General features: G+C 36.6%; 1 protein-coding gene across 1 annotated transcript in view; it reads right to left on the bottom strand.

Moving 5' to 3' along the window:
• Positions 1–10,851, bottom strand: part of LOC113513002 (transcriptional regulator ATRX homolog) — a 49,710-nt gene that overhangs the window by 3,747 nt on the left and 35,112 nt on the right. The window contains 4 exon segments of the mRNA XM_052893659.1: positions 6,206–6,468; positions 7,511–7,629; positions 9,307–9,391; positions 9,891–9,914. Of these exon segments, the coding sequence (XP_052749619.1) occupies positions 6,208–6,468; positions 7,511–7,629; positions 9,307–9,391; positions 9,891–9,914 (489 nt within the window). The 3' untranslated portion in view covers positions 6,206–6,207.

The raw sequence follows: 10,851 nt of genomic DNA, 5'->3' as shown, positions 1-10,851 counted from the left end.
GTACTAAACTGTGTTGCTTCATTTGAGATTTCAAGAAGTATATAATTGGTAGATCGTACAGGGTATCGTCAGTAAAAAGTAGATCTTGGGTCTAGTCAAGTCGGCCACCCCTGGTTTAATATATTTTTGTAAATATATCCAGTATAACTCTATTGGTCTTATCTATATTTAATCTATACAATTATGGTTATATACAAGTACTTTAGAAAATAGAAAAAATAGAAAAGTTAAGAGGTAACCGTTTATCCTGGTATGGGCATGTATCGTCCCAAACGGCGCTTCAATCGATCGATTATTCGATTCATAATCGAATGTCCACACCTCGCGGATATGAAGCGATTACATTATTATTAAGTTGGAGGGCAGTTAGTGAACTTGTCCTTGCACTCGGCTTGAGATCACGTACCGTCGCGAATCAAGAGCATAACCGAACAGTGATCTAGGAGATCATCAAATTACAGATAAAATATTGTGTATTTAAAGATTTGTGTAGGCCTACCAATCAAGAATTTATAACAGCATCCAGTCAAAGGTGGAAAGCAGTGCGGCGCATGAGATTCCTTCAAGTAAGTGCACGTACCTTCTTAAATATTGTAATCGCTTCATCCTCATTATCAGAAGTAAGGACAAACGTATTTCCACCGCTTAACGGTGTCCCTACATTCTTTTTGGTGCCGAAACCCGGGATATAAATCTCGTAATATCTAAATATCGGCTGTATAGATCATTATCGTTGCATTGGGACTTTACATATTCCGATTACATATAAATTAATACTCATATTTATTAATTTCGTTATATTTTAAATCATATTTTATCATTAAAACATTAATCAGAAATCGGAATTCACATTCCTAAAACAAGTGGGTAGTCCGCGCGGAATTGTAACTTTGCCATTGCCAGTGCATTGAGTAGGCTTATTTTTACTATTTTATAGTGATTTATTCGTTCCTCCTAGTTTTCATTGTATCGATGTTTAATGTTTATGTAGGATCATAAAAACAATCTTATTTATATCGGTGTTTTTATAATTTATCGGCTTACACGAACATTAAACGTAAATCGTAAATTGATCATCCATCTATTGTATAGGTATTTACTAATTTTGAAATCATATAAGCAATCTCATTTAATTCGTGCTTATATAACTACTTATCGGTTCACATAGTTATTGAATACACATTACTATAGGAAAAGTATTGTAATATTCTAAGTTTTTAGTGAACAAAACAAACAGACAAATTTCATATTAAATTAATGGTGACTTAATATTAATATTTTCATCGACTCTGTAAATTTATTCGTTTACAAGTTATATTATTGTAAAATATTATTATCAAAAGGAATTTCGTTCGTAACTAGTGCATATTTTAGTAATATTTATAGTGAATTTAATATTGAAATCTTATAGATATATATAAATAAACTTAATATCTGTTGTGGAATAAATTATAAATATTCTATTGTTAAAATATTCTCGTAATAAATTCTGTCTACATAAAGTTCCGTTGACTATAGAAATTAACATTTACCCTCAAATTATTAATATTTTTTTTTATTTTTTGTTTCATTCTCGAACAATCTCGAATCTATTTATAGACTTGTTCTTCATTGTTTAAATTTGTAAACAACTTATAAATTGATCGTTTTTGCACGATGTCTGTTAATACAAATAAACGTAAACTTAGTCTGTCAAAGCGCAGTAAATCGAAGTATGAAGAATACACAACTCGTGATTTGCCATCATTAAGAAGAAAACGTACTATCGCGTTTAATCGTTTATCTAAGGCATTGCAAATAGGCAATGACGCGAAGTTAGATGCAACTAAATTGGATTTATTTTTATCGTACTGTAATGAATTACAGAAAATTTCTACCGATTTCGAGAATGCACATCTCCTCATTCTGGATTTACATGATGATTCAGAGTCCGATGATGAGGGTGTTCGTGAGAGTTTTGATGATATGTATTTTAATGTTCTAGCCTTGCAACGTACATATACTAAACCTAAGGTACGGAATGAACCGGAACAGAACAGTTCTTCACATATAAAATTACCCAAGGTCACTCTTCCCACGTACTCAGGCAATATTAAATGCTGGACAGAATACATAAATACATTCAATTCTTTAATAAACGAGAATACCTCATTAAGTAATTTGGAAAAATTTCATTATTTGAGATCGTCACTCTCAGGCGATGCTTTAGCGTTGATACGAGCCTACCCTGTAGCCGGTGAATATTATATCGACGCATATAACGCACTAGTTAATCGTTATAGGGACAAGCGTGATTTAGCGTTTACCTGTTGGCGTGAAATTTTAAATGTGGAATTTAAAATTAATAACGTAAAGGAGTTTCGTCGCTCACTAGACATGATCGATGAGAACTTAAATATACTACGACAGGTAAAGTTACCCGTTCAAGAGTGGGATTTTGTTCTTATTTATCATCTATTATCGAAACTTGATACTAAGACACGTCGTGAGTTTGAGGAAAAGTATTCACATATCCAAATACCTTCTTATAAAATAGTTAGAGATTTCTTACACTCGAAATGCGAAGCACACAGTCGTGATACACACTTTACCGACTCAAATAAACCGCATTACAATCATCATGAATCGTCGAATACTCATGTCGGGATGCATGCAAGGCGTGTAAATGTTTCTCACACACTCGTTGCAACTAATGAATCCAAAGGTACTAGTGCATCATCTAGTGTTGCCAGCTCAATAAAAGGTTGTCCATATTGTGGCCAGGCTCATTCGATTGCTTCATGCAAATCATTTATCGATAAATCTATTGACGAACGCATGGCAATAGTCAATGACAAAAGATGGTGTTACAATTGTTTGAAATCTTCGCATCAGTTAAAAACTTGTGCCTCTGTATTTACATGTCAGAAATGTAAGCGTAAACATCATACTCTGTTACATAAAGACACAATAAAATCGGTCAATACTGCATCATTATTGACACATAACTCGAGTGTCAATACAACTGTGCTGCTAGCAACAGCGATTGTTACGGTAAAGGACCGTCTCGGTAACAATCAAACTTTTCGTGCATTGTTTGACACTGGCAGTCAGAATAATTTTATTACTGAAGAAGCAGTAAATCGTTTGAATCTTAATTTAGTTTCTTCTTCTTATTCAATTAAAGGCTTGGGTGACGTGTCAGCTGCAACTAGCGGTATAGTACGCTGTGTAATTGGAAGCTTATCGGCAAATAACACTGAAGTGTCATTTGAACATGACATGCACGTCATTCCCAAGATCTGTTGTGATCAACCTATTGCAAAACTAAACACTTGTGGGTGGTCACACATCGAATCATTAAATCTAGCTGATCCTGGGTTTGATATACCCGGCCCTGTGGATTTGTTACTTGGTGCAGACGTCTTCGCGGATTCGCTCCTTACCGAACGCATTAAGGGCGGTCCATCGCAGCCACAAGCATTTAATTCAGTGTTTGGTTGGTTATTATTAGGCAAAACTTTGTTATCATGTTCATCATTGACCGCGTTGCAATCGAATGTTGAGTCAGAACATCATGTGAAATTGGTTGAACAATTTTGGGAACTCGATAGTGTACTACAAGCTAGGTCGTATACTCCTGAAAATATTCTTTGTGAGAAAGAAGATATCGCAACCACAACTTATAGTGTTTCTTCGACTCCCTATCTCGCTTGTCGTACTATTCAGCAGGTCGCGAGAGATGGAGAGGATTCGTTCTATCTAGCAAAAGAAACCATCACATGCGATATTTATGTTGATGATATTGTCACTGGTACCGATACTATGTTCCAAGCTCGCGAGTTGAAGTCGCAGGTTATTACTTTGCTCGAATCTGGTAATTTCGAATTAAGAAAATGGGCTAGTAACAAACCAGAGTTGCTGGAAGAAATTCCACCAGAGCATTGTCTTGTGGAAGCTAAATCGTTTATCGATGCACAATTTTGTACACTCACGGTTCTTGGTCTTAAATGGAATCCACTGCGTGAATTGTTTGTCTTTCACGTGCAACCTCTTAACAAAGCTTGTAAAAAGCGATCCATATTGAGTGAGGTTAGTCGCATCTTCGACCCGTTGGGATTTCTTTCTCCAGTGACTATTCATATCAAACTCTTAATCCAACAACTTTGGATAGCTGGCGTAGCATGGGACGAAACACCACCCGACAATATTGTTCGTATGTGGACAAATTATGTACAACAATTACCATCCATTCAAAATTTAATCGTATCCCGTCGTTGTACTGTTGTTCACGCAGTATCGTATGAGCTTCACGGGTTTTGTGATAGCTCGAAGAAGGCCTATGGCTTTGTCTTTAATTTACGTGTTACAGACAATAGTGATCGTATACATACCCGTTTTGTGTGTTCCAAAGCTCACGTCGCTCCTTTGAAAAAACTAAACATACCACGTATCCTCCGAGCACTTTCATTAAAGTGGACTACATTTGTTGCCAACAGAGTCAGCCACATACAAAGTATAGCACCTATTGATCAGTGGCGACATGTTCCCACACATGACAACCCCGCAGACATTTGCTCTCGAGGCCAGTTTCCTCAACAACTTGTTGACAATTCTTTATGGTGGGCGGGCCCCACATGGTTACGTAAACCACACATCGAGTGGCTATCATCTTCTGCATCTATCACTAAAATTTATGATAAAATAATATCTATAAGACGAAACATCACGTTATTAGATCAACAAACCGCACCGATTAATCCAAATCTTGATCCTTTTTTAGAGGAGTTACTCAATAGCGATCTATCATTAGATGCTATTATTGATAAAATTGCCTACGCCGTCATTCGAAAATCTGATACTACAGATTCAGTGTTATCAAGCGATGAGCGACACCAATCACTTCTTATCCTCGTAAAATATGTTCACTCCTTGTCGCTTTCTATCGAAATTGAGAAAATTCGTTCTAAACAATCGTTGCCTAAATCATATCGTAAGCTCAGTCTATTCATTGATAACCAGGAGGTGCTCAGGGTGGGCGGTAGAATTTCTCGCTCTGAACTCGCATATGATCAGGTACATCCAGCATTATTACCATCTAATAATTCGTTTACATCGAAATTAATTCAATTGGTTCATTTGAACAATTGTCATTGTGGTATAAATACTACACAATACTTAATATTACAACAATTTTGGATAATATCGGCTAAACGCGTCATTCGACGCTATTTATCGCAATGCATTAATTGTTTTCAAATTCAACCTAAACCGTTACAATATTTCATGAGTGACCATCCTAAAGATCGCGTAAATCAAGTAAAACCGCGACCTCTGGTAAAGCTATGTCCTTTACCAAATGAACCATTCTAGTAAATTATTCTCATTTATCATATATTTATTTATTTAATTATATATTGTCATTAACAAGTAGTGTATGTATCATATCGTTGTATTCAATCTTATCTTAAGTTATAGTATCGTTTTTGTCTTTGTTAAGAAAATTACTATCGAATTTTGGTGGGCGGAATTATGTATCGTCCCAAACGGCGCTTCAATCGATCGATTATTCGATTCATAATCGAATGTCCACACCTCGCGGATATGAAGCGATTACATTATTATTAAGTTGGAGGGCAGTTAGTGAACTTGTCCTTGCACTCGGCTTGAGATCACGTACCGTCGCGAATCAAGAGCATAACCGAACAGTGATCTAGGAGATCATCAAATTACAGATAAAATATTGTGTATTTAAAGATTTGTGTAGGCCTACCAATCAAGAATTTATAACAGCATCCAGTCAAAGGTGGAAAGCAGTGCGGCGCATGAGATTCCTTCAAGTAAGTGCACGTACCTTCTTAAATATTGTAATCGCTTCATCCTCATTATCAGAAGTAAGGACAAACGTATTTCCACCGCTTAACGGTGTCCCTACAGGGCATGTGAGGCACAGGAATGAGGAGCATATTTAAAAAAAAAAGTATTAAGAATGAATGTAGATGGCTAAAAGAGAAGAGGAAGACCTAAAAAGACATGGATAGATTGTGTGAGGGACGATATGGCCAGAATGGGAGTGAATGCGGAAATGACTGGGAATAGAAAAGAATAGAAGAGGAAAACATTGCGCCGACCCCAAATAATAATTGGGATAAGGGTAGGAAGATGATGACGAGTACTTTAGAATGTAGAGGAGGATTTAAGGAGAAGAGTTATGTGCAGCACTCACGTCTAGTCGGAGTCGAGGTTGACGACATCAGCGGGCGCGGCGGGCGCGGCGGGCGCGGCGGGCGCGGCGGCCGCCCCCGCGGGTGCTGCGGCCGGGGCCCGCGGCTGCAGCGGCGGGCGGCCGCGCGGTCTGCCCGCCCCGGTGGCGGCCGCGCCCGTGGCTCCCCGCTCGCCGACCATGATCTCGCGCGCCCGCTGCTGCTGTAAGGCCATCGCCACCGGGTCGCGGCTTCCTAAACCGCCCGCGTAGTACTTCGCGCCCATCTGGTTATCGTGCCAATGGTTCATCTTACTTATATAATAAAATCGCAACTAACTAGACGACGTCTGTACATGCGAGTTTATTTAAATAATAATAATAACACTAGGCATCTTGATAAGATGCTAAAAATTACATTAAAAAAAATTGAGTGTCTCTCTGTGTGTATATTTGTTTCGGTATAAAGCAAAAACTACTACACCTAATTGTAGTCGATTTTCCTAGCAGTATTCCTGAAAGTCTAACTTAAAAACTGCGGGTCTACCATGAAATGAAATTCCGAAATTTCAGACTCAATTTCGTGTTTATGTTTATACCAAAATCGAACCAATAAATTTAACATTTCGTTCGTCATACATCCTGTCATAAAAGTCCAAAGGAACCATATTTTAACATTTTTAATATTTCTAAACGGCATGTATTATGTAATTTTAACATCAAATTTATGTTTCGTTTGGCTCCGAAATTTCGGAAAACATTTCATTGTAGGCCCTCTGGTACATGTTTTGTCTCGATACGCCATCTAGATATGGTATTATTTTTCTACTTCTAAAATCCATGCATACGAAGTAACGGGTAATAAACTAGTAAAACCCTTTGCACTCCAGCCTAGTAACTCATTGAGGATACCAACAATATCATAATAAACATATCATAAACACTATAAGATAAACACACGATTTCGCTTACCTAAGCGTTAAGTGCTGAGTCAGTAAAACAATCGTATCACCGTAGCCACGACTGTGTCTTTAATAATAGCATTCTAATAATTTGTATAGATCTAACATGTTTTACTAACATTAGCGTGCAAAATGTTCTTCCAAGGACAGTGGCAATTTTAAGTGCCTTACAAAATAAATTTATGCTTTTCACCTATCTATGCCACTTTTATATTAAAGAATATCAGACTAGTTTTGAACTATACAATTACAATACAGACTCACAATAGTTAATATTAAAATGAAATGAAATGAAAGTATCAATGAAAACATAAAAATTAAAGTACAAATGAAATGAAATATCAACAACTTATATTAGTACACGTACATTCTGCTGTTGCTGTTGTAACAACTGCTGCAGGCGCATCTGGTGCTGCTGCTGCTGCTGACGCTGCCACGGCGGCTCGTACTGCAGCCCGCTAGTGCCGCCCATACCGCCACCACCGGCTGCAGCGACGAGCAATTTTTTTTTTATACAACTTAGAATGTCAAACAAGCTAACGGCCGACGTGATGGAATATGGTAACCGTCGCCTATAGACATGAGCAGTATCATGGACATAACAGAGTTATGGACATACTGTTTCGCCCATGATACCTCCCATGCGTTGCCATTTCTGAGGACTCAGATGACGCATTTTAAGACATTATAAAATTTTTCATATTTCGAAAGGGGCCCATCAACAAAAATGTTTGACGATGATTGATACATGTTTTTTATGCGTTTTAGAATAGCAAACAAGGTAACAGACGAACTGATGGAAAGAGGTAACTGTTGGCTATAGACATGAATGCGTCTATAGGGTACAGTGACCTTTAATGGGTAGTATGCTTGTTTGACAACTTTGTAGTATTAAAAAAAATTATATTTATAATGAAGTAAGTTTATAATACAACGACTCTTTTTCATCCCCATTATGTCGTAAGAATAAGGTTTTCTTCTTGAAAAAAAAAAGCAATTTCTGCCAAATGTTGGGGCAGTAGGATAATAGTGAATTCATCTAATAGCCATGTGAGGGGGGAAAGGGATTGTTAGTGGAGACTGAGAATCCTATTGCTAGCAATATACCCAACCAGGTCGACTTCCTCGCGGTTCCCCCTGGAAACAATCATGGTTAATTCCTGATGAATTCATTATGATGGGCTAACTGGCCTGTTTTCATTCTCATCTATCACCCTTCACTGGTGCTTCGTCAGCGTATCCCGTTAGCGCAGGCGGGGATACCATACCATTTTCACCCATCAAAAACAAATAGCCATGTGATCCCGGTCTAGAAAAGGTCACCCTTTCCTTTCCCGTCTGTGTCGTAAGAGGCGACTAAGAGAACTTAATAATAGAAGGATAGGCAGCAATGTCCCTTTTAAAACATGTCTAAAACTTTAACTGCAACTGCCAACCCGCCTGCCAAGCGTGACAACTACTGGCAAGGCTCCCCCCCTTATGGGGAAGGCTTATGTCCAGCAGTGAACAGTTAACAGTTGAAATTATGATTATAACAAAAAGTAAGATGGATTCTAATCACGAGAGAACATATGTTTATTTGATTTATTCGGATTACCGTATCAGATCACACCAGAGGGAGACTTTGTACAAAAGTCGATTGCTTGGGTACCTCTGTTCCATTCGTGTTTCTACCGTGAAGCAGTTGTGTTTGCATGGCTGTGTTTCGGTTTGAAGGGTGGGATATGGCGTGAATTTACTGGGTACAGAGGAATAACATCCAAGTCCTCAGGAATGGCAACGCATGGGGGGTATTATGGGCGAAACAGTATACTCTGTTATGTCCATGGTACTGCTCATGTCTATAGGCGACGGTTACCATTTCCATCAGGTGGACCGTCAGCTTGTTTGCCATTCTAAGTTGTATAAAAAAAAAAAGATAAATTGACTAATGACAAAAAATATTTGAAAAATTTTAAAAGGCCAATAATGTCTGTAGCATTTCAAGTATTAATTGTTGACATTAGATACTTTCTATCAGGTAAATCGTCAATAAGTTTTCTTTCTTAACAATGAAATAAATTACTTTTACTTCTTACAGAACCTCGAGAAGTACCCCAACTAAGAAAGACTGCTTCCCATTACCAATAAAGTCGTTGTTCTGTACAAATGTATCTAACTTACCTGGATTCATAACGGCGTTCATCATTCCAGGATTCATCATGCCGGGTTGCGCGTATTTGTATATTTCACTCATTTTCTGCATCAACTGTTAAATAACAATTTTATTATAAATTATATTATCATTATCACGAGTAGACTACATAATTATTCTCAATATTACATGATTTAAGGACAATTTAAATAATTGTGAGTAAAAATTTTACGATTTAATTTAAGGAGATTTAACAAGTTATAGTGTTTAACCAAATATCTATAAAGGGTGGATAATTAGTATTTAGGTTAAGTTATGCCTATCTTTATGTTCAATGCAAATCTGATGTAAATAAAAAGATATAAATATATTTTATACAAATAATTCGAAGTCTCGAGAAGTGTTTATCTATTTAGGTGACATTTAGTTGGAGGTTAAAATAGCCACTTCACGCGAGTCATATTAGAATTCATTTAGAATACCGGCCGAGTTTTAATATATAGGATACTATACAGTTTCATTTGTCAAATTATTATATGAATCGGACACAGTGGCTGTTATAGCCCCCTGAGTTTTGTGTCCATAGTGGACTAAAAATCGACATGAAACTTACACCATAGTCATATCCACCGAACATCTGAACAAATAAATGTTAATGATTAAAATTATATACCTTTACCCCCTTTTACTTTATATAATTCTTATATATTAATATATAATTACTAATATAGAGGGGCCAGATCATAAAATAAAACACATAAATTGTTCATACATAAAATACATAAAAATTACATCACTGTGGAAAAAAATCTAACCAATTGGGTTTAAAAAAAATACTTAAAAAATATAAAAAAAAATTTATAGTTTTCTTTAACTTTTAATATGAAGCATTAAATTATTTAACCGTATAAATAATTTTGCGGAACTCCAGTGGCTTTTTTACAGAAACCCTATATTCCCACCCACCCACTTTAGGAATCGTTGCGGTAGAGTAAGGCAAGGTGAAAGCATAAAAGATATGGGTCAACGAGAAACAGACTGTGATATGAGCCCAAAAGAAAATAAAAAAAAAAAGACATCGGCTACATAAATTCTAGATCTTTTCATCTAACATCATTCAGTGTACAATTTTCATTTATTATAGGTTAGTCTAGCTAGAACTCTGCTAGTGCCTGTGATGTATTTATAATTACTCTGTGGTTGTCTTATCTGTGGTGTAAAAAAGTATAATGTATAGAGTTATTAAAAAACTAGTATTGATTGTCCTCTTTTATTAATTACAAGATCCACCAAGTAGCCACATCCTTCCACTTCCACATTGTTTCTTGTTTCACTTGGATGTTTAAAATTATTATTTAAATGAATAAAATTTCTGAATTTTTTCATTTCTCTCGTATGTTTTTCTAATATCGCCGCAATAGTTTCCTCTAAACAATGAATTTTTTTTGTGCGACATGATTAATTAGATCAGTGTTATGAAGGTCATGTCCAAAATTTCCTAATTGTATTGCGAAAAGCAATACTGTCAGGCATTTGCATATTACCGAGAGACGCCGGGGCGGCTCACTAGCGGA

Source organism: Galleria mellonella, unplaced genomic scaffold (genome assembly GCF_026898425.1).
Source record: "Galleria mellonella isolate WM207_F2 unplaced genomic scaffold, CSIRO_AGI_GalMel_v1 utg182, whole genome shotgun sequence".
Taxonomy (NCBI): Eukaryota; Metazoa; Arthropoda; class Insecta; order Lepidoptera; family Pyralidae; genus Galleria; species Galleria mellonella.
The sequence above is the reverse complement of the archived record's forward strand: the minus strand, read 5'-3'. Positions and strand labels throughout refer to the sequence as shown.